The sequence below is a fragment of the Adiantum capillus-veneris genome, chromosome 1 (assembly GCF_014529385.1).
Source record: "Adiantum capillus-veneris isolate H3 chromosome 1, ASM1452938v2, whole genome shotgun sequence".
In the NCBI taxonomy this organism is placed as follows: Eukaryota; Viridiplantae; Streptophyta; class Polypodiopsida; order Polypodiales; family Pteridaceae; genus Adiantum; species Adiantum capillus-veneris.
Window position 1 is genome coordinate 133688532 of NC_140931.1, and position 25492 is coordinate 133714023.

Consider the following 25492-nt stretch of genomic DNA (forward strand, 5'->3'; position numbering starts at 1 on the left):
GGTACATCGCCATTATGTAGACGTGCACATACTCCAATCTACAACAAAGATCATGACAATTTGTTCTCAAGAGCATCATGTACAATATGAGAATGGCCATGCAAGTACGTTAATACTATTAGCATATGAACGGTTCAAGATTCTCCAAATAAAGGACTTTACAATCATTGAGCCTTCCCTGAAGCTCCCTTGTATCTTATATTTGCGCAAAAAACGAGAATCGATCTCGTTTATTAAATACATAAATAAGAGTATGTGAGGACATAGAACTGTGTAAGAATATGATGACATTACCATCTATGACATGCACCAAAAATTACAAATTTCTTGGTTTTGGTGTCATAACTCGTAGGTGCGGTTAAAATATCTTGGTGTACAAATAGTCAATTGATGCATGTATTTTATTCTCAATGTTACCCTGTCCACTGAGATGTATGTTATTACAAAGTGATTAGGATGGTACACAGCTCTTTGTTTTGAAAAAGTTTGATTGGGTATAGGTCTTCAGAAGTGCAAGAAACACATGCTCACTTGTCATTGCAAGGCTACAAGGCCAAAGACGAGTTTTATTCCCTACACAGCCTTGGGCATTTCAAACCATTCCGTCTTCAGCAAACTTCACAAATCCATGCTTTTGTATCCATAGATAGACACACACATTACAAGCAATAATGCTTTGCTATACATCACTCCTCTGTTAACAAATAGGTTTCATAAAGTAGACCAAATTTGAAATAAAAAATTGCCTTGAAAATCTGAGATCGGAAGCACTGACTCAATTATACAAGTTTTGGGATTTTCCCTCTCAAATAAAGGGATTCAAAGCAAGCTTCATAAAATCATTTACAGCAGCCTTGCTATAATGCTTTCCTTGCAAGCTGAAGAATAGAACTGTAGCATTCTTTGAGACAACAAACCAAGCAATAAATAGCTCCTTCCAAGAGTGAAAATGATGTGTCTTTGGAGATTTAATAGCAGCTTAATCAGATTCATTACTCCAACTGCAACACGTCGAGCATGCCAATGTGGCTATACACTGCAATACTAGTCCTCTTCCATTCACAAAGAGCCCCTGCAAAAAATTGGAGTCTCTTCGTTTCCCCTACTCGCAATTTTCACCAGCCCCTCTACAAAAATGCCACCTATCTCATTATTTGGGTGCCAATTTTCTCTTCTCTTCTGACTCCTGCAAAGACCACATGCTTGCATAAACTCCTGGTCTGTTTAAAAGATCTTGATGAGTGCCTTCTTCTATGACCAACCCACCATCCATGACCTGCATTACAAAAGGGCACAATTTATTCATGTGCTACTACAGAAGACAGTAACTCTCATTTGAGAGAACATATACCAAGATCTTATCACAATGCATTATCGTCGATAACCGGTGGGCCACAAAAACACAAGTTCTGCCCGAGGACAACTCTTTAAGAGTCTTTAAGATCTCTGCCTGCATGAGAAAATCAACAGAAAAAAATTCACTTGTACAGAACTTTATTTATGTTGACAAGTTTTCCTAACTTTAAACATTAAATAGCGATGAAAACCAGCTGTTATTGCAATGTAATATACTTACTTCTGTATTTGAGTCAAGTGCACTTGTAGCTTCATCACAAATGAGTAATCGTGGTGCCTATTGACCAGAAAAAACACAATCAGCAGAGATACAAGGTTCTAAATGTCATTACAACACTCTGCACCATTCAGGAGAACCAACCATTCTCATAACACTCACTTTGAGAAAGGCTCTCGCTATGGCTACTCGTTGCTTCTCGCCTCCACTAAGCTGTTCAGAACATTGAAAGAAAGTTAATAAGAACCTCCGATAGATCTTATATAGCAAATACCTCAATGATGTGCTTTACCACTCATCGATTAGAGCGACTGCATTTCAAGCATAGTTGCAAACATTCTGTGCATTCATGCATCCTCGTTCAAGAATGCCAAGCTTGCAAGAAACGAACCGAGAGTGAATGAAACTGTATTTGTGACTAAAACCTTTAAAGCTAGAGAGCTGCACTTTAAAACTAGGAACTTCAAATTGAAACACGCACAATAAGATCACACACAAACTCGAGAGCTAGAACATGAAAACGCAATACTCAATAGTGGCAGCAATGTATTCACGTATGGCTGCATTGCCCGCTTCCAAAAAATCACCTAGTGACATTTGCACTTGTAGGCAAACGCCAGGCATGTGGAAACATCCGCATGACCCCACAAACAAGTTTATAGGTAATTTTCAATACGTGGTTGAAGATTCGATTGAAGGATCAGCAAAGAGCAGATCACTGTTTGTCACTTCTCACAAAATAGGGTAATTTGCTTTCCTCTGTCAACCAGATTTAATGTCAGCACTCCCTCTTGCTGAACATGCCATCAACAGACCAATAAACCAGAGTTTGCATCTTTGAGGAAAACAATGGCTTCCTTAAGAATCATAATTCCGGGCATTCTATTGGCTCAGATCTCACTTTGCCATTGCTTACACATTCTTCATAAGAAGGGATCTTATACGTATCATAGGTTCTACCACAAAGTTTGAATTGCTCTCTGAAGAAGAGAAGTGCACAGTACATTAGAGGCTTTGTTTGATATTCACTGCTCATTAGAGAAGGCTGTCTACTCTCACATGTAGCTAACTTGTTTTAAGGTGAACACCAGGCAGCAGAACACATATTTACAGTAATGAAAATTTTTCTTTTTCGAAGATTAGCGCATTAGTGCAAAATCACAAAGCTCTGATACCAATGTCAGGTGCAGCAGAATTGAAATGGTGACAAGATCTAGACTTTACAACTCCACAAATCTTTACTTCTTTCCTTGCTTGAATGTGTCCTGCTTAGCACGAATGATGGTTTGATTTATTTCCTTGTAGAGAGAGAATAAGACAGAGAGAGAAATGAAATGAAATGTTATATTAACGTCTTCAAAAGGCCACAATGACCTATGAGACCTGAAAGTTACAAAGAGGTGGATCTGATACAAAGTCAGAGTAACAAAATAACCTAACAACAGTACAAAACAAAGATATATACTATGGGGTCCTAAGTTGGTCGATGTGAGCCAGGCAAAAAACTAAGCAGAATAATGGGCGGCTTGTTGGGATAGCTGAATCACAAGAGATCTAGCATCGATCGTTGGCGAATCTCATCAATTTCCTCCATGGTTAGTAGTCTGACCAGGCGTCTTGTATGCCTGGCCAGCGTGCTCCGAATTTTCTGTCGTAGCCTTCGTCGATGCTGTGTAGTTCTTCGCAGTCGCGGGCGCCTCGATTTCCCCAGTTCAATTGCTCGGTCAATCAGTGTGCCTCTGGTGTGAGACGGGGGGGAGTTCTGTTGTGGGAGTGGCTCTTGCGGCTGTCCCGTGTCTGCTCTGAAGAAGTCTGTGATCCGTCTTTGAGACTGGCTAGCCTCGCCATTCATCAGGCTATCTCTGTGTCTGCGCAGCTCAAGCAAAAACAAACCCAGGCATCTCTGATCTTCGTATCCCATGACTCTTGAGAGTGGTCCAAAACCCTCTCTGAACAAGCAATGGAAGCGGCCTCGTATCTCGTAGTAGACGGGGCAGCGGCATGTATAGTGTAGATCTGTCTCAAGTTCCATGTTACACAAGGGGCATGTCCTGTCCTTTGCTGGTACTCCGCTGTATCTCCCAGTCTCAATCCGCAACTGGTGAGAAGATGTGCGTAACTGGCCAATAGCACATCGTATCCCATGAGACAAGTGGGTATCCATGTATTTGGGTCTCGCCACAAAACCATCTTCCGTAAGTTGGAGGAGGTGGTCTCTGTAGAAAGCCATCTTCGTGCCCAATTCCTATGCTGGTTGTATCCATGTCCTCCTGGTCTAGCTGGGTCAGGTCTTGGCGGATGAGCTTGGTGATCTCTGATTGTGTAAGAGTGAGAGATGGTGCATCCAATGAGAGTACTGGAAAGGTGGCAGCCTGTCTATGCTGAACCCATGTGCCTGAAACCATGATGTCATCTCCCCATACCAGCATGTTGTATCTCCTTGTATGGCTAGCTGTCGAGAGGATTCAAGTGCTATTCGAGCATATCTGTCTCCAGGAAGTGCCCATGTGCGGTTTATGAAGGAGATTGATCTGGTGAGCGCCTCCACCACAAGTGGGGGGGCCGCTAGCTCTGCTCGGATAATGGCCCGTGGTACTGACGCCTTGGCTCTAATGAGCCGCGAGATCATAGAGACGAGAGGTTTCTCCATGTTCCCCCATCCGTCTGAGCGACCCGGCCTCCCGTGGTGATCCAGTGAAGGTCCCCATATCTCGGTTCCATAGTGCAATGCTGAAGCCACCAAGGTGTCAAAGAGCCAGAGCTTCGTCCGGGGCTCCTGAAATTGAACCTGCGAACACATCCTCTCCAATCTACCCAATGCTGCGTGGGATCTAGTAAGTCTGGTCTCTGCTGCTCTTCTGAGTGAGAATGAAGGTCCGCTAAAAACCACTCCAAGGTAAGTGTAAGCGTCTGTGTACTCCACAGTCTCCTGGCCGTATGTGAATGTAGGTGCTGACCTCCTGATCCACTGTGGGGTGGTATTAAACACCATAACCTTGGTTTTACCCAAGTTGACAGACAAACCACTTTCGTGGGCAAACGTATGCAAAGCATCTAATTGACGTTGCATTCCTTCTGGGGATTCGGAGATCAACACCATGTCATCAGCATATAGCAAAAGTGGAATCCATGTCCCTGCCAACTGAGCACCTTTATCCCCATCGCTGTCAATGTAGTCAGAGACCTCATCCACATACATACCGAAAAGAGTAGGAGAGATCGGGCAGCCCTGCTTCACCCCAATAGTGGAGTAAACCGGTGTAGAAAGTCCCTCCAGGGTGCGTACATGCCCTACTACTGATCTGTACAATGCCATGATCCCCAAATGAGTTCTGTGGGTACTCCCATTTCCTGTAGTCTGCGCATCAGTCTAGCTCTGGGTACCGTGTCGAAAGCTTTGCGGAAGTCCACAAAGCTACAATAAATCCGTCTCCCATGAGATCTGCCTTCTTCGATGATGGCCCTGAGTGTTAGGATATGGTCAAGAGTAGAGAAGCCTCTCCTGAATCCTGCCTGCCCAGTTGCACGTATCCCTTCCCTCTCTACCCATCTACTCAGCTGTTGCTCCAGAATGGATGCATACAACCATGCCAGTGTGTGCCCAATCATAATAGTGCGGTAACCCAGGCTCCATGGGGTCTCTTGATTTGAAGATAGGTACGATCGTAGATAGGCTCCAAGAGTCTGGTAGGCCCTCACACATGGCCCGGTTAAACATAACTGCTAGAAGCTCTACTAGTAGGTCTTTGGCATGCATGAAATGCTCAGCGACTAGGCCATCATGATCATATGCTCTCCCAGTCTTCATCCTGTCAATGGCTTTCTTCACCATCTCAGCGGTGAAAAAGACATGCGTGTGGGCATGGATCGGGGGGGTTGGGGAGGGCCGGCTGCCCAGGTACTGTGTACAAAGATGATGCGTACTGCCCCCAGGTCTCTGTGGAGGAAATAGCAGGCGGGGGGGGGGGGGGGGGGGATTGCTCATGAAAGAGCCGCCACGCCTCACGCGAGTCCTGACTCAAGAATAGCTGATAAAGATCCAGTTCCTGTAACCTCGTTGGATTCCTCTAACCTAAAACTACATGCATGGTAGATACCCACCGTAGAGTAACAACATTTGTCAAAATGCTTGTACAAATCATTTATCCAAGAGGGTTCCAAAACTAGAAAACCTACTCTAATGGACTCGTCCGAACATGCAGTTCCTGTTACCAGCCAGCCTATGTTGCCCCTATGCGGAAAGATCGGCGAGAGCAATGCCGAATGGGAGATGAAGATGGATACGTCCTTTGGAATGCCCATAAACCATGCTAAGACCTTTGTATGATGTCTCATGAAACCGCCAAATAACTCCTCAAAGAAGAGGCTCCTCTTGGGGCTTTGACTAGATTGCCATATGATGGAAGCTGTAGATGAATCCTCGTCTCTACAACAGATGTGGCTGCGAATGTAGGCTCACAATGCCTGCGAACTCCCGTGGTGGTTGCCTCACATTGGAACCCTTTGGCTCTGGATTGATGGCTACCGATCGCTAAGAAGATGCAGATGACGTGGACCCGATGTGCTACCAAAATGTGTACAGATCAATGACAATGCAATGCCTCTTATGGAATGATGGAATTCTCCAAGCATGAAGAGATGGTTGTTCAAACAATGCCAAAACTCCAAAGCTAATACACTGATCTGGATAACGCCTTCCTTTATCGTCGTAGGCTACTAACAAATCCTAATACTCGCAATCAACATCTTCATGTTTCAGATGCATGTCTTCAATGATGCAATCTGTCAAGACGAAAAATTATGACCGCAAATAGCCATGCTAGGATTTCTTTATGTAGAGGTGGTCGAGCATGCACACCAACTCAACTACCCTCTCGCACTCACCCCACAACTGTAACCCCCCATATATAGGATTTGCATTTCCTATGCACAACGTGCACGGTCCTACGTGCAATGGAAATTCCTATTGTTCCTTGAGTGAGAGAAGCATCCTTGGAATGTACACACATGCAATACCTCAATGCAAACTCTACTGACTAGAATGGGGAATGTCGCCGCATAAACTCTTCAAAATGAAGCACCTCCGGGGCTGATTTGATGCACCTCTAGATCTGTCTCGATAGGGTGGGTATATTTCTTAAGAACCCCTTAAGACTTAGGCAGGGCTAACTTGGAAGACAAAGTCAAAAAAATAAGTCATTAAAATGATTTATTAATAAACTTGACAGTTTCTCGGTGATACTATCGCGAATCTGCCAACCTTGAAATCCGATTGGACACCGGGAATGGCTTGTTGTATTCTTCTAACCTAAAACTACATGCACGTCATGCCAGATACCCACCATAGTGTAACAACATCTGTCCAAATGCTCGTACAAACCATTTATGACAGAGGGTTCCAAAAGTGGAAAACCTAATCTAATGGACTCGTTCGGACATGCAAGACCTGCGAACATGCTCACAAAATTGCCGGTACTAATCCTCCTAGGATTCTAGACGCTCTTTTCTAGAGATATGTACACAATTGGCCTTGGAAGTCGATGAAGCATGTCCACCTAGCAGAGCCATGTGCACGTGATATGCCCTCCTGCTTAAGGTGAGGTATTGGTACCAAACTCCATGCACGCCATAAGATGATGGTCTTAATGGCCTCCTAGATGATGTCCTCCACGGCTACTTTTGAGAGAGAGACTCCCCCAAATGATGTGGAAATGTCAAGACAGGGATGGTGATGATACAGCTACTCACAACCAATAGACTGCCTCTTGGATCAACAACTCCCTTGTTGATTACGGCCAGCCATTGCTGCCCTGATTCGGATGGTGGGAACCAAACTGCAAACTGGATGGATGCTAGTAGAGCATATGCCTGGATATGCAAACACTGATACCCACGAAGGTTACCAGCCAGCCTATGTTGCCCCTATGGGAAGATTAGTGAGAGCAACACCGAATGGGAAATGAAGATGGATACGTCCTTTGGAATGCCCACGAACCATGGCAAGACCTCTGTATGATGTCTCATGAAACTGCCAAACAACTCCTCAAAGAAAGAGGCTCCTCTTGGGGCTTCGACTAGATTGTTTACAAGGTAGGATCAGAACGTACGTACGGAACGTATCCATACCGTACGGAGCCATCCATACGGTGCAGTTTTTTTCTTTTTTAATTGTCCGACTTCTGGCGTGGCTAAGGGTTTCGCTTCAACTGGGCGAGTAGTTTTCAGGCCTCAATTTGTAGACGTTTGAACACCAGGTGCAGAAAATCTTCATTCCAGAGAAATTGCAGTTTGTAGAGACAGGTGTGCAGGTAAATTGCAGGTTTTTTACAAGAGTACGTATTTTCACGTTCATAAATTTTTTTCCTGTACGGAACAACGTACAGTACGTACATATACGCCAAGTACATTACGTCTGTACCACCTTGTCAATCCCGTATGATGGAAGCTCTAGATAAATCCTCCTCTGTACAACGGATGTGGCTACAAATGTCAACTCACAATGCATGCAAACTCTCATGGTGGTTGCCTCGGATTGGAACCCTTTGGCTCCGGGTTGATGGCTACCAATTGCTAAGAAGATGCAGATGGTGTGAACCCGATGTGCTACCAAAGACGTGTACACATCAAATCATCAATGACAATGCCTATTCTTGAATGATAGAATTCTCCAAGCAGATGGAAGAGATGGTTGTTCAAACAATGCCAAGACTCCAAAGCTAAAAGGATGATATCAATAACACCTTCCTTTGTTATCATAGGCCGCTAACAAATCTTGATACTTGGAGTCAACATCTTCATGTTTCCAATGCATGTCTTCAATGATGCAATCTATCATGTCGAAAAACTTATAACTGCAAATATCCATGCTAGGATTTCTTTATGTCGAGGTAGTCGAGCGCCCACAACAACTCAACTACCCTCTCGCAGGCGCACCACAACTGTAACCCCCCGGTATACATTGTTTGCATTTCCTACCCTCAAGGTGCACGGTCCTACGCGCAATGGCAGGTCTTGCAGTTCCCTGAGTGAGAGAAGCAGATTAGTACAAAATCACAAAAGCTCTGATACCAATGTCAAGTGCAGTAGAATTGAAATGGTAACAAGATCTAGACTTTCCACCTCCACAAATCTTTACTTCTTTCCTTGCTTGAATGTGTGCTACTTAGCAAGAATAATGGCTCCTTTTATTTCCGTGTAGAGAGAGAATGAGAGGGAGAGAGGCAGAGATGTGTAGAGGGAGAGAGTAGAGGAGAATGACACCCGATGGGGTCCCAACCAACCCTCTCGAGGGTCCCCCACAGCCAATGTGGTATTTGCTTTTGATTGTGTAAATGGAAATGTACACACATGCAATACCTCAATGCAAACTCTACTGACTCGAACGGGGAATGTTGCCGCGGTAACTTTTCAAAATGAAGCACCTCCGGGGCCGATTTGATGCACATTTGGATCTGTCTCGATAAGGGGTTGCTGACCGCCACCGAGGGGTAGATCTGGGGCTGATTTGCGCTCTTGATGTGAGAGGAACAAAGAGCTGAACACTGGCTGCAAAAGAGCAGATGTAGATGTAAAAACGTAGCTGATCCGACGCGCAAAGCAAGGTTGAAAACACAGATGATGATGGAGCCAATGATGGACAGCAATGGGAGCACTCGATCCGGCGAGGGAATGGCCAAGAAGAGGCTCAATGGACTGCCGAAGGTCCAGGCTGCAGCAGGGAAAATAGCATTAACAGATCCACCATATTCCCGGCAAGGGAAAGGGCTGAAAACTGAAAACGCTGGCAGATTTGCTGATCTGGCCCTTGCCCGCAATGAAGGGCCATAAACACCAAGTGCTGCAGATGCAAAACACTAGGGCTAATCTCTGGCGTTGGCTGATTATGACCCAAAACGCTGGGTCTGATACTTCTTATATAGGGTGGGTATACTGCTTAAGAACCCCTTAAGACTTAGATAGGGCAAACTTGGAAGACAAAGTTAAAAAAATAAATCATTTAATGATTTGTAAATAAACTTGCTTCGATAAAGTTTCTGATAAAACTGTCCCACATCTGCCAACCTGGAAATCCGATTAACGTGGGAAATGGCTCGTTGGATTCCTCCTACCTGAAACTACATGCACGTCATGCCAGATGCCACCGTAGTGTGACAACATCCGTCAAAATGCTTGTACAAACCATTTATGCAAGAGGGTTCCAAAACTAGAAAACCTAATCTAATGGACTCATTCAGACATGCAGGTAGTGCGAACACACTCACAAAATTGCCGGTGTTAATTCTTCTAGGATTCTAGGCACTCCTATCTAAAAATATATATACCTTCATAAGTTCAGAATAGTCTGAACTCACGAATTATAAGAGGGAATAAAGCACTCATAAAACTATAAAAGCAAGGGACACACGAAAAGAACAGAAAAACAAAAACAAACAAACTAACTAACTAAATCACTTTGATTGCTTCGAAACAAAACTAGATAAAACAAAACATTATTAACTTAAAAATGTTTTCAAAAAAGGTATGTGTAAAAAAGATAGGCACTCCTATCTAAAAATATGTACAGAATTGGCTCTCAAAGTTGATGAAGCATGTCAATGTAGCACACAGATAAGTCCATCCCAACCAAGAGCTTTCCAACGGTTCAAATTCAAAATGCTTTTATGGAAGACATTCGAAGGAAGGGCACTTCTAAAGAAGATGCGTCTGCCTCACAAAGATGGGACATACATGTGAAAGAAGTTGAGCTCAAGCATCCAACACACAAGCCTTTCCAAAAGCTTGATGTGAACTGTGGTCCTTGATTTGAAACAATGCCACCTGAAAGCCCATGATAGCGATAAATACCCTCAAAGAAAAGATTTCCCATTCCTTCTCCAATGAATGAAGAAGGGTGATAGCCTTGTCGTAGTTTGAGAAGCTTGGTTTCAACAACCAGTTTTCCAAAGCGTGTTGAGATAAGTGTGCCAATGAAACTAACTTGAGAAGCACCACCCGGATAAAGCTGTGGTTGCATGCATTTAAATAGCTCCACTTGTTGAAAGAAGCCTCTAAACTTTGATCTTCGCCTTGGCCTACTCAGGCAGAGATCGAAGAGATGGAGCGTCGACGATTGATCAGCGATGCAACAAAGATGACGCTAAATTTTGCGAAGGACCCGAAATTTGCAAAATGTATGAGCCAGACCTCCTTCGATGAGGTGCATTCACAGTGGCGGCAGACCACAGAACCACCCCTCAAACCAGCACTGAAGAAACCTCCTACGCCAAGGATGTATACAAAGCAAGAATTAAAAGAGGTGGTTGATGCACGAATTGCTCAGCTTTTTGACGCGCAAAACAAAGCAGAAAAGCACAACAAAAAGCAGAAGAAAGGAACTGACTCCCCGGGTTATTTGGGTCGTCAGTCTACATTTGCATCAGCAAGAAAGCAGAAGAAGCATGTTCAATTTGAAGGAGTACCCGGTTCTTCTTCTTCTTCTTCTGATAGTTCTTCTAGCTCCTCTGACTCAAGCGAAGAAGACAGAAAAGAGAAAAAGCGAAGCAAAAAGCAAAGCTTCAGAAAGGGCAAGAAAAAGGCAAAGAAGCCTAAATCTCGCCCCGTGGTTGACAATTCTACAGAGGACTCGTCTTCAGATAGTTTGGACTCCGATGACAACAGCTTTTATGCAAAGAAGAAGAATTTTTATAAAGCCAACCAGTATGACTTTTTGGAAGATAAAAGCAAGAAAGTCCGAGAGTGTAAGGAAGGTGGATAGTCAATTAAATTTAACACGTTTTCTGGTTATAGAGATGCTTCGAAGGCTTTGTCTTTCATACAGCAATTTGACATAGCTTTCTCAGGAGGGCGTTACTCAGAGCACTCCAAGATTCAGAGAGTTGCCTCTTACTTTAAGGGAAATGCTCGAACTTGGTGGTCCACGCTTCTATTGAACAAGACGATGCCAATTAAATGGCTGAAATTTAAAAGGCTTTTTATTTCTTCTTGGCTGACTCGAGAGTACGAACGCGACATATGAACTGCTTGTAACCATCTTCGGATGACCAAGAAGGATATTGGACGCATATTGCGAGAGATTCTGGAGCTCTTTTCTACCAGCCTCTTCATTTAAGAAGATCTCATTCAAAAAACAGATTGACCGGTTTACCTTGGGACTTCCTACAGAGATCCGAGATCGTTGCTTAGAGCAAAATTCAGATTCCATTCACGAACTGATGAAACGCGGTTTTGCCATTCATTCAGGCAATTTGACTTACCCCACATATGAGATCATGACGCACAAAACCGAACAAACTTCGGAAAATGAAAGTAGAAAGAAGAAGAGCACCCCAGAAACAAAAGAAAAGGACGCACGGACCCAGCTCATTCGTCGAGAGAGGCGGAGGTAGTTCTAGTGGCACCCGGACGGGATGTTTCCATTACACCTATCATTGGCAAACTTCGTTTGCAATGACAGGGGTGTTTAGGGCACGAGGATTTCTACGTAATTTCCTTGGCAGGTTGTGACCTCCTACTCGAAATCCCTTGGTACCACAAGAACAACGTCGTGGTTGACTACCGGGCCGAGAAAGCGATTTTGACAAATGAAGGGCTCAGAGATTGTACTTGATGACCTTCAGTTTCTTTACTCACTTTTTTTTGGAGGGAATTGAACGATGAATGAAGATCAAATATGTTTTTACCTGAATAAAGAACGCCAAGATTTTCTCCACACTAATGTCGATTGCTTTTCCGAGGGCCTGCCAGGCAAGTTGCTACCAACTCGTCCTGAGGATCATACCATTAATCTCATAATTGGAATCACACCACCAAACCGGCCACCTTACGGTGTGAGCCGAGCCCAGAGATACACCTGTTCGGGACACATTGTCTCAGCAGCAGGAGTGCAGATGGACCCGGCCACGATAGAGATTATCAGTGATTGGCCCGATTTGAAGAATGTCCATGAAATTGAAAGCTTCTTGGGCTTATATTCTTCCTACCGGCGGTTCATCAGAAAGTTTGCAGAGGTTGTTTACCCCTTTGCATTTTGTCAACATAGAAAGGAGTCCTTTTCTTGTGGGGATCCACAGAAGTGACTACCTTTTAGGAATTGAAACAGAATTTGACTACAGGACTAGTTTTTGACTTTGCCAGATGGGTGGAGTCTACACTACTTCTTGTCACAGAAGTAGCTATTGGAAAAACAGATGCGGTGGGAAAACATCTTGTCACAGTTGTACTTCCGGATTGTCCATGTGCAGGGACCGAAGAAATTGGTGGCAGACACTGTGTCGCGCAAGCCGTCGGTTTTGGCTATTTCCGCGATACATCATAGAAGCTTCACGGATATGGTCGGTCAGTACGCCACAGATACAGATTTTGCGGATGTATTCAGTTGAAAACAGAATGGGGAGGTAGTAGTGGATTATTCCATTTTGGATGGCTACTTGATTGAAGAAAACCATGTTGTACGTTACACAGCCATTGAGAGAAAAGGTTCTAACTTAATGCCACTGCCCGCCTTTTATGGGTCACCGCGGCATTGCTACCACCTTGATAGGGGTAGAGAAATACTTCTTTTGGCCGAGACTTAAGAAGGATGTGGACGAGTTTGTGCGTAGTTGCTTGGTATGCCAAAAGGTCAAGTTTGACAGGCATAAAGCACAAGGATTGTTACCGCCTTTACCCATACCCATCTGCCAATGGGAAAGTATTGCAATGGATTTCATCTCCCAAGAACACAGCGTGGGCACGATTGTTTATTGCCTAGATCTTGAGATTACATGGCATGCCTAAGACGATTGTCTCTGACAAGGACCCCATGTTCACGAGTTTGTTTTGGACGGCTATTTGGGAGAACATAAGCACGCGGTTGCAGTTCTCGTCATCGTTCCACCCGCACACTGACGGGCAATCAGAGATTGCTAATTCAATGATACTGGATTTGTTGAAGTCTTCTTCGTTAGATCAGAAGACTACATGGGAAAGATTTTCCCTTTGGTGGAATATGCCTACAGAAACACAATAAACTCTTTGATGGGAAAGGTGCCATTTGAGATTATTGAATTTGCTACGAAGGTTCCACCCTTCCTTAGCACGAAAGATAAGATTTTTCTTTGAAGCCGACCAATTCACGAGGAACTTGGTCCAGAAGGCTTTCAAGAAATCTCAAAAAAAGGAAGCAGATCGACTTTGTCGTGATTTGAAATTGAAGGAGAACTATTGAGTGCTTTTACATTTTGGGAAGGCACGCCCGAGAAAGAAAAAAGCGAAAGGAGCGGCTTCTTTGAAATCTTAGCATGAGATAGTGTGGACCTTTCCAAAAAAGATAAATGATGCCTCCTTTGGACTGAAACTGCCAGAATACTTGGAGGGTTCACAATGTTTTTCATGTGAGTCTCTTGAAGCCTTTTGCAGGCGATGTGCTCGATGATGAGCAACCTGAAATAGACGAAAACGAGAAGATACTCGTTCCAGAACAAAAATTGGCACAGAAAGAAAGAAGGTAAAGGGAAATGACGGTTCTTGGTTAAATTCAAGACCTACTCCGCATTGGATGCGAAGCGAATGGAGGAGGACCACCTAGCAGATACTCCTCAGATTGTAAAACTTTACCTTGAAGCTTTTGGTTTAGCATAGTCTATTCCAAATGGAACCCCGAATTCAGCTTGGCCGGATATCTGGTGCAATGGGTATGCACAAGAGGGGAGTTACTCCGCTCCTTTGTCAACAAATGCCTCGATTTTTTATATTAGAGTCACTGATGTCTCTTTGAGCTTCAAGGATACTGAGAGCAGACAGTATTCTGATGTATGACTTTATGAACTGGAATTCCCGAGCATGATACTGACTTGTTCTTGACTTGTGTAAGTGCAGGAACTGATAGACGAAATGATTGTAACATTTTGGTCTGAATGATCCCGATAGACATGGTTGCAATAGGGATTAGTCAATCGGGCATCTATGAGATCCTGAGTGGATCTAGATGCGACTGCTTATTGCATTGCCGATAAATCATGGTCTAAGATCCGAATGAATGTTGAATCTGATCTGTCATGTGATGTCAAGTGATGTCGTGTGATGTGACTGTCGATTGGTACATGTGCTAGATGTGTGTTCCTAGTGCGTCCGTACTAACAGTCAGTGTCTGCTAAGACAGTTTATGGCTTCTGTCTGTTTTGCAGGCGTAATCGAGGGCGATTACAATGCTTTCAAGAGGGGGGTATGTCACAAACTGGTGACGTGGCTGCTGGCTGCCCAGTACACACACACACACCCTCTCTTACAGGAACCCCCCAACGTGGGAATGATGACGTGGCTGCACCGTACGGACAAGCCCGCTATTCGCGGCGCTTTTCACAAAATTCCATACAGCACGTGGTGGATGGTACAGATGGCAGCAGGCTGGCTTTTCTCTACGCAGGAACTGGATTGCTTTATCTCACGCAATTTAGCGCGAGAGAGAGAGAGAGAGAGAGAGAGAGAGAGAGAGAGAGAGAGAGAGAGAGAACTTTATTTTTGAAAGCTTTTGATTTTGAAGCTTTTGGGCTCTGCTTTTTAGCATCCCTTGTAAACCCTTTAAATAAGTGGGCAGGCCTCCCACTTCTCAGAGCATCTGGACCATAGTTACCGAGGAACGCCCCCTAGCCCCCGTTCCGGCGTTCCGAGGGGCAGTTCCCTTCCCGAACGTTCCGGAATGTCTGATGTTCCGGGTGGCCAATGCAAACCGGAACGGCCGTTCCGGAACGTTCCGAAACGCCCCCGGACCGTTCCGGAATGCCCCTGGAACAACCAACGGCTACAAACAAATTTGGCAAAAATTGAAAAAATTGAAGTAAATGTTTGGGCTTCTTTTGAAAGTGTGCAAGGCCTCAAGGACTCATAAAATGCACCCCCCTCCCCCTTTCTCTTCACAAGCTAATCCTCAAGGCTCAAGCTCTCTCCCTCTCACTCTCAAGATCTCTCCCTCTCAAGGCTCAAGGCTTCAAGCCTTCAAGCTCTCTTCCTCTCCCTCCCACTCTCTCAAATCTCTCCCTCTCCATCTCACTCTCTCTCTCTCTCTCTCTCTCTCTCTCTCTCTCTCTCTCTCTCTCTCTCTCTCATCATCTAGTCATAGCAAGGTTGAATGGTCTTCAAAACGAGTTTTTTGTGAGTATTAGAGTGAAAGCACTCTAATACTCCTTGTATTTAAACACAAGGAGCTAAAAATTGCACTATTTGGGTGTTTTTTATACCTCCCGTTCCGCGACGTTCCCGTTCCGGACCTCTAGCCGTTCCCCCGTTCCGCGGGGATCCCGTTGCCGTTCCCGTTCCACGTTCCGGGTAACTATGATCTGGACACATCAGTCTGAGAGTGAGAGCCTGCCACTCGCATTGTACTTTAAGTTGCAGATTAATACAAAAAGAAATACCGAAGGGGCGCCAGTCTTTGGGGCCAACATCTCTAGGCACGGAACTCCGCTGGGCCAATGTTGAATCAATTGTGAACCGTCAACTGTTTGAAGTGATTTCTTGTGGTGTCGCGGTAGATTCTCGACTTGGAGTGTCCAAGTCTGTTACAGTAGCAGGAGTGCAGATGGACCCGACCAAGATAGAGACTATCCGTGATTGGCCTGATTTGAAGAATGTCCGTGAAGTTAGAAGCTTCTTGGGCTTGTGTTCGTACTACAGGCGGTTCATTAGAAAGTTTGCAGAAGTTGCTTACCTTTTGCATATTTTTACACAAAAAGGAGTCCCTTTCTCGTGGGGACCCACAGAGGTGACTGCAACTGAGAGACAAATTGACTACAGGGCCAGTTTTGACTTTGCCAGACTTGCAGAAGTCAATTGAAATATATTGTGATGCTTGTGGTCGTAGTCTGGGTGCAGTCTTAATGCAATAAGGCCATGTCATTGCCTACGAAAGCCGATTGTTTTCAAGGCCGGAATTGACAACACAGATTTATGAGAAAGAGCTTTTGGCGGTTATCCATGCTCTTACTCAGTGGCTACATTACCTACTCGGAGCCGATTTTTTTGTCTTCACAGACCGTCAGAGTTTACGCTACTTGCCACAGAAGCAACTATCGGAAAAGCAGATGCGGTGGGCGAACATCTTGTCACAGTTTCACTTCAAGATTGTCCATGTGCAGGGACAGAAGAATTTGGTGGCGGATGCTTTGTCTCAGAAGCCGTTGGTTCTGGCTATTTCCGCGATTCATCATAGGAGCTTCGAGGATATGGTCGATCAATATGCCACAGATATAGATTTTGCAGATATTTTCACTCGGATATGGAATGGGGAGGTAGTAGAGGGATATTTCATTCAGGATGGCTACTTGATGAGTGTGAGGATTCTAGGTACTAATCCTTTATTAAGTACTTAAATTCATGATTAAGACTTCAAAAACTTGAACTGAACTCAGAAACAAGACTCAGAAGACTCTGTGTTTGATTGATTGAATGACTGCTTGAAACTGAGTACAATAGGCTCCTTATATAGGAGACGAAGAGACACAAATGAAAAGACACGTCTCCTGGTGAAGAGACATGACTTTAGACGTAAAAACACATCCTTTCGACGAAGAGCTGCAACCGTTGGGCGAAGAGTCGCACCCGTAGGGTGAAGGGATGTGACCAGTAGTCGAAAGAGTGTGGCTTTTGGTGAAGAGGCATGCCTTTTGGACAAAGGGGTGTGACCATCCAAGCGTAGGGTCCTCCTTGGCATGGCAGTTCGCGTATCTGTAACTAGGAGTAGATGTATTGCTGTTAACATAGTCACAATCGTGACATTCCCTCCCTCCTTAAATAAAACCAAGGGTAGTTGAAGAAACTCCGGGAGAGGGAAATGTATTGTTGTGCTTCTGCATCCAAAGCTCTTTCTGTTAAGTCCCATGTCATGGCACTGTTATTGACCATGACTATTTTGCCAAACTAAAAACTCATCATATCTGCAACTTGTCTCATCTTTGTCAAAAGTATGAGTATCACATGTGTAACTTGATTAGTGCCTTTGCCAAAGTCTTTTGTAACTTTGAGCTTTGTCCAATAAAAGATTGAATTTGTATCTGCTTCGAGTGAAATTATTGGTAAACTGACTTGAGTTTTCTGTTGATTGATGACCACAGGTTGGAAATCTGTAAGGTATTCCATTCGTTTATCTGGAACAATAAAATCCTCTTGAAGGGATTTCGTAGGCTGAGACAGAGTAGTGTTTTGGAGGTATATCCATCTATAAAGGTTTATCATTGGAACAAGTTGTGTCCAAAGATTTAATTGCAGCGACTGAAGTCATGCTGCAAGAGTCTGCATCTGATTTATCCTTTGTATTGTTGAAGGCAAGGAATGGAGTCTTCAACTTTGAAAAATTATCATTCACCATAGCATCTGGTATCTGTTTAGAGACAAAGACTGTATTCTGCAAGGGCGGTGACAAGGCGAATTTTCCTGCCTGGATCACGGCCAAAGAAGGGTTATGTGCTTGTTGGTTGTCACATAAGAACTGGAATCTTCTGAATCTTCAGCTTTCTCAGCAGGTATTAATGCTTCCAATTGAGAAGGGGAAGGTCGAGGCAGATGTTGCCTCTTAGACCTCTGAAGGATCCTCTTGCACAAGGAAAGGATCAATAAATCTTCTACTTTACCACCATCAGACAAGAAAGACTTGAATGAAGGGCAGGCTCGCGAGGGAGAACTTGTCCAGCGTCGCGGCATTCACGACCGAGTACTCAACTAGGGTCGGATATATGTGCCACTAAGTAAGCCCATCTTGATATTGTTGATGATCTGTTAGAAGCTTCATATTGATGCTTTTATTGGAAGCTTCAAATTGCTGCTCTCTCTGGTGTGTTGTATTATGTATTATACGAGAACACAAGTAAATTAAGTTACCTCATGTCGAGATGTGGGCTTCCATACAACGCCGGGAGAGGGGTAGAGTGTAGCGTCAAGAGTGAGAGGCTCACAACCGTAGGGTCCTGGGAAAAATTTTGCTCTGATACCACTGTGAGGATTCTAGGTACTAATCCTTTATTAAGTACTTAAACTCATGATTAAGACTTTAGAAACTTGAACTGAACTCAGAAACAAGACTCAGAAGACGCTATGTTTAATTCATTGAATGACTCCTTGAAACTGAGTACAATAGGCTCCTTATATAGGAGACGAAGAGACACAAATGAAAAGACATGTCTCATGGTGAAGAGACATGACCTTAGACGTAAAGACACATCCTTTCGGCAAAGAGTCGCACCCGTAGGGCGAAGGGTGTGACCAGTCGTCGAAAGAGTGTGGCTTTTGGTGAAGAGGCATGTCTATTGGGTGAAGGGGTGTGACCATCCAAGCATAGGGGTCCTCCTTGGCATGGCACTTCGCATATCTGCAACTAGGAGTAGATGTATTGCTGTTAACATAGTCACAATCGTGACAATGAGGAAAACGACGTTGTGTGTTACACAGCCGTTGAGGGAAAAGGTTATGACCGAATGCCACTGTCCACCTTCTACGGGTCACCGCGGCATTGCTACCACCTTGAAAGGTGTAGAGAGATACTTCTTTTGGCCGAGACTCAAGAAGGATGTGGACGATCTTGTACGCAGTTGCTTGGTATACCAGAAGGTCAAGTTTGACAAGCATAAAGCAAAGGGATTGTTACAGCCTTTACCCATACCACCTGCCCCTGGGAAAGTATTGCAATGGATTTCATTTTTGATCTCCCGAGAACACAGAGTGGTCACAATGGTATCTGGACTGTTATTGACAGATTTAGCAAGCAAGCTCATTTCATTCCAGTAAAGAAAACAGTCAAGCCGGATCACTTAGCGGGACTTTGTGGCCCAGATCTTCAAATTACATGGCATGCCTGAGACGATTGTCTCCGACAAAGACCCGAGATTCACGAGTTTGTTTTGGAAGGCAATTTGGGAGAACATTGGCACGCGGTTGCAGTTTTCGTCATCGTTCCACCCGCAGATTGACGGGAAATCTGAGATTGCCAATTCAATGGTACTAGATTTATTGAAGTCTTACATCTCGGATCAGAAGACTCAATGGGAAAAGTAATTACCTTTGGTGGAATTTACCTACAATAACACGATACACTCTTCGACGGGGAAGGCGCCACTTGAGATTATTGAAGGTGCTACGAAGGTTCCACCCTTCCTAAGCACGAAAGATAAGATTTTTGAAGCCGATGAGTACACGCGTGACTTGGACACGGCTTTTGCCAAAGTCTGCGAGGCTTTGCAAAAATCTCAAGAAAGACAGAAAAAGGCAACAGATCGCCATCGTCGTGATTTGAAATTAAAGGAGAACGATTAGGTGCTCTTACGTTTTGAGATGGCACGCCTGAGAAAGAAAAAGGGAAAGGAGAGGCTTTTTCCAAAGCTTAGTATGCGATACTACAGACCTTTCCAGATTTTCAAAAAGATAAATGATGTCTCCTTTAGACTAAAGCTGCCCGACACTTGGAGAATTCACAATGCTTTTCATGTGAGTCTATTGAAGCCTTTTAAAGGCGATGTGCCCAAAGATGGGGAGCGAGATGAGCAACCCGAAGTGGAAGAAAACAAGGAGATCCTTGTTCCAGAACAGATATTGGCACATAAAGACAGAAAGATTAAGGGTAAAGTGATAAGGCGGTTCTTGGTTAAATTCAAGAACTATCTTGCATTGGATGCGAAGTGGATGGAGAAGGACCACCTAGCAGATACTCCTCAGATTGTGAATCTTTACCTTGAAGCATTTGGATTAGCATAGTCTATTCTAAATGGAACCCCGAACTTAGCTTGGGCGGAATCTGGTGCAGTGGGTATGCACAAGAGCGGAGTCGCTCCACTCCTTTGTCAACAAATTGCCTCGATTTTTGATATTAAGGTCATTGATGTCTCTTTGAGTTTCAGGGATACTGTACGCTGACACTATTCTGCTGTATGATTTTATGAACTCGAATTCCCGATAATATGATACTAATTTGTTCTTGACTTGTTTAAGTGCAAGAACTGATAGACGAAATGACTGCAGCATTTTGGTCTGAACGATCTCGATAGACATGGTTGCAATAAGAATTAGTCAATCGGACATCTGTGAGGTCCCAAGTGCATCTAGATACGATTGCTAAATATGTTGCCAATAAATGAATTTTGAATGTGATTTGTCATGTGATGTCTTGTGATGTCAAGTGATGTCGTGTGATGTGACTATCGATTGATACATGTGCTAGATGTGTGTTCCTAGTGCATCGGTACTAACAATCAGTGTCTGCTAAGACAGTTTATGGCCTTTGTATACTTTACAGGCGTAATCGAGGGCGATAACAATGCTTTGAAGAGGGGGGTATGTCACAAACCAGTGACATGGCATGGCTGGCATTACACACACTCCCAGACAGTCCCGGAATTACGTTGTCTTGCTGACATGGCATCATCGTACGGACCCCCATGAATTGCAGCGCATGTTGCGGTGGAAAAAGCGTTGGCTATACGGAACTGCTGACGTGGCAAAAGCTTGCGGAAGTCCCAGCTTTTGGCTACGCAAATTCTTACGCCATGCTTGAGAGAGAGAGTTTTTGAGAATGCTTTTAATTGGTAGCTTTTGGGGTTTTGCTTTTGGCATCCCTTGTAATGAATAAATAAGTGGGCAGGGCTCCCACTTTGCAGAGCATCTCGACGCAGAGTCTGAGAGTGAGACCCCCCCACTCCCATGTACTTTGAGTTGCAGATTAATACAAAAAGAAATACCGAAAGGGACGCCAGTCTTTGGGGCCAATATCTCTAGGCACGGAACTCTGTCGGGCCGTGTCGAATCAATTGTGAACTGTGAACTGTTTTGAAGTGAATTCCTGTCTTGTTACGATAGAATCTTGACTTGGGAGTGTTCAAGTCTGTTACAACAGCACATGCGCACCTTCCCAAGGCTGAGCATGAGCATGCCCAACAGCCAGATAGACAAGACGCACAGGCTGGTACCTCGATTGAGACCAGCGATCAGACAGCTGACGGTTGGCAGCAAGTGCCTGGCCGCCGCCGACAGGGGCGGGCTCGCCCCACTGCTCCCTGAAACCGGCCCGTGTGGCGGTAGGCGTTGGCTTTCACCCGAAATTCTTTACTTTAGACACACATAGAACAGTTTGCAAAGGTAACCTGTAACGGGGATTAACACCTAAGCACACACACACACACACACACACACACACACCGCTCAGAAGCTAGAATGCTCCGAGCAGACGCCGACAACCTGTAAGCCCCACAATTGGCGCCCTTTTGGTATTTCTTTATTCTTTAACAAAGGGAATAAAACCTGTGATCTCCTACGAGCTGCCCCGCACAACCTAGGCTAAGAAACACCTAATCTGGCCCGATTTCGGCAGCATAACTGTACTAGGACGCTTCACAATCAGTATCCCCACGCAATAGATGACTTTCCCGACGCATACGGATACTTTGCAAAACCTGGCGAGAATCTGCAGCACACTGAATTCTTTGTTTTCTGCCCCAAAAATGCGTCAGATCACCTGTACAGCGGTCCCCTCGCATCCCCGAACCCTCTGGGGGTATTAGGGTCCGTTTAGGGAAGAAACCCTAAACTTTCCCTTTAAATCGGACGAGATTTCTCACGTGAAACCTCCCTGAATTCACCTATACCTGCGGGGGATTAGCCGCTAGCTAATCCGGTACCTGTGCAAGAGGCTCTTGCCTCGGCAATCGTGCATGAACCCACATAACTGTACATTGGTCAAATGAAAAGCCCACTAGAGGGGCATAACATACTACTCATAGGGGAGAGAGAGAGCAATGCGTAGCGTGCAGGGCATCACTCCTGGCACCGCACTGTACATAAGGGGAAAAGGAAGCACTCCATTTTCTTGCATGAGGAAAGTGCATAGAAATGTGCCACTTGGCGCGTTTACAGGCCATTTCCCGTTTCGGGGTTGCTGCCTAAAAATCTCCCGACCGGTTGCCCAATTGACTTCGCGGCAGAGTTGTAAAGTGTTCCCCTAGTCATACCGGAGGGAATGACGCGAACACATTTCGTGGCCCAAAATAGGAGTTCCCTAAATTTTAGGAAATGATTCCGTTGGGCTCCCTGTGGTCATCTGACCATCTATCCTCATTGGGACCGCATCCAAAAGTGCAATGTGGCCCAATTGTCGGATACTTTCTGTTGGTAGTCCCACCCTAATTTTAGGCCTTTATTGAGTTCACTCCCTAGTATCCACCAACTTGCTAAGTGCGATGGGGAGACCTATATGATCTTGCTCTAAGCCTAGACATCCTCTTACCATACGAATTCCGGTGCCGACCACTACCCATCTGTGGGTGAAACTACCGCTCACATTGGCCATACAATGTCCGACCGTTTGCTACTTCAAGAAGAGGGTCTCAAAAATAAAACAAAATCCATTGGAAAGAAACCAACAACTAAAGTTAGCAGTTGCCACGTCCTCGTGACATAGTTAACAACTGCCACGTCCCCGTGATAGCTCCCCCTGGTGGCCGACCTTCCCCTTTAGCAGGACCCGCTTGAGGAGGCCCCGTCCACTTCAGTTCCTTCACCTCCACCTCCACTTCCATGTCATGTCATCTAATTGTTCCTTCATGTCATCTAACTCATGATGATAAGGAATTGACACAGCTGAAATTTGTGGCATTCTTGATAACGCATCAGCCACAACATTCTTCTTGCCTTCCACATGCATAATCTGGAAGTGGAACATGGAAAGAATGTTTGCCCATCGCATATGCTTTTCGGATAACTTTGAGTGTGTCAAGAAGTATCGCAAGGTCTGATGATCTGTTTGGAGAACAAAATCAGCACCTAAGGGGTAGTGCTTCCAGCTAGAAAGCGCATGAATCACGGCCAAGAGCTCTTTCTCATAGAATTGCATAGTCCTCTCTGGCCCTTGCAAAATTCGGCTTTCATAAGCTACTACACGTCCATCCTGCATTAGCACTGCTCCGATGCTACTGCCACACGCGTCACACTAGACCACAAATTATAGTCACATGGGACGGCGGGTCGGGATCGGGAACAGGGACGGGACAGCAAAGTCAGGAAATGGGGATAGGGGTCGGGACGGCGAAAAAAAAAAAGAGTTTTTTTTGGCATTTTTTGACCTATACACATGCCACACACATAGAGCATCACGTTGACCACAAATTTACACTAAATAGACAAATGAACATGAGTCATATAGACGCAAATGTGCTAATAAAACATCGAGAAATGAGGACCCAAAGGGTGGCTTTTATAGCCATTGGGGTGCTTCAAAGTTCAAACATATGGCTATTGGAGAGAAACTAGCCTCTAGAAATGATCAGGTTTTGAAATTTTAAAAAAAGTCCCTTTGCCTGCGTTCCCACTTGGCATCCCTTTCTCCGTCCGTCCCCACCCGTCCCCGTCCCGGAAATGGGCGTCCCCCGTCCCTAGGGTCCGTCCCCTCCGTCCCCTGTGACTATGCCACAAATGACTTCCTGAGATCTGGCAAAACCATAACTGGATCTGAAGTCAACTTTTCCTTTAAGAGACTAAAAGCTGAAATCTCTTTTTGGGTCCATCTGAAAGTGACCTCTTTCTTTTGCAAAGCGTGAAGAGGCGATGCTATCTCTGCAACATTTCTGATAAACCTTTTATAGAAGGAACACAATCCCAAGAAGCTTCTGACATCGTGCACAGTCTTCAAGTCTGGCCATGTCTTGATAGCTTCCACCTTTGCGGGATGCATTCTAACACCATCCTTTGAGACTATGTGGCCAAGAAAGTGGATCTCTTCGAGGAAGAATTCACTTTTCTTAGGATTGACAAGTAACCTGTGTAACTGCGCAACTCTTCGAACACAATGGTCAAGTGACGCCTATGCTCCTCTTCATTCTTCGAATACACTATCATGTCATCGAAGAACGTCCCAACAAACTGTCGATGCGAGCGGAAAATCCGGTCCATCATTCTGTTGAACGTGGCAGGAGCATTTGTTAGCCCAAACGGCATCACTAGAAACTCATAAAGACCAAATGTCGTTCTAAACGCAATCTTGTGTACATCCTCTGGCCTTATACGAATCTGATGGTACCCACTCTTAAGGTCTATCCTGCTGAAAATTGTAGCACCCTCTAAACGATCGAGAATATCATCAATTCTAGGAATAGGAAACCTATTCTTGATGGTATTTTTATTCAACGCACGGTAATCAATACACATGCGCCATGAGCCATCCTTCTTCTGCACTAGGAGCACTGGGGAGCAAAAGGGTGAAGAACTAGGCTGAATCGGCCCCTTCTCTAATAACTCCTCAACCTGGCCCATAATCTCTTTCTGCTACGCCGCACTAACCCTGTAGGGAGGTCTATTTGGTGGGCTACACCCTCGCACCAAATCTATCCGATGGTCCTCAAGTCTCTCTGGCGGCAATTGCGACGGTAATGAATCAAAAAAACAGTCACTAAACTTTTGCAAAAATGCTGACCTTTCTTTATCTAACACAGATAAATTTGACTGATCACTATCTGAGACATCACGTGCAAAAATCAAGTACACAGAAAGATGATTCTTTATTACAGAAGTGATAGCAGAAGCAGATACAACAGGGATTGACTCTCCTTTAAGCTTTACATCCAAGATGTGAGTTTTGCCCCTATGCTGTACAGTGATCTTTTTGTTGTAGGCATCCAAGACTCCATGCACTCGGAACATCCACGGGATCCCCCACAAGGTGTCACAACCTTCCAACGGCATGATGTAGAACTCTTCTGTGTCCACATACGACTGAATATGCAGACGCAGTTTTCCAATGATGGGAGTAACACACTCTGAGTCGCCAGGACATGCCAGCCCTGCCTCTGCTGTGTATCCCATCTCTTCAGCTCTGATGCCCAGCTTCATAGCTAACTCTGGTGAGATAAAGTTGGCTTTGGCACCTGGATCAAAGAAGATGAGTGCCGTGTGATCCCTAACTTTACCCCATGCCCT

The 25492-nt window shown here is 44.7% G+C and overlaps 1 protein-coding gene across 2 annotated transcripts in view; it reads right to left on the reverse strand.

The window, feature by feature from the left end:
* Positions 1-659: 659 nt before the first annotated feature.
* Positions 660-25492, reverse strand: part of LOC147465601 (ABC transporter B family member 23, mitochondrial-like) — a 112159-nt gene continuing 87326 nt past the window's right edge. The window contains exons 14-17 of one of the 2 annotated variants that reach the window (XM_086520811.1): positions 1736-1786; positions 1577-1633; positions 1352-1450; positions 660-1276 (exon numbers count right to left, since the gene is read on the reverse strand). In XM_086520811.1, coding sequence (XP_086376937.1) covers positions 1151-1276; positions 1352-1450; positions 1577-1633; positions 1736-1786 — 333 coding nt within the window. In that variant the 3' untranslated portion in view covers positions 660-1150. Of the gene's footprint in view, positions 1277-1351; positions 1451-1575; positions 1634-1735; positions 1787-1865; positions 1949-25492 lie in introns of those variants that run through there. The other variant, XR_015189308.1, reaches the window with a different exon arrangement.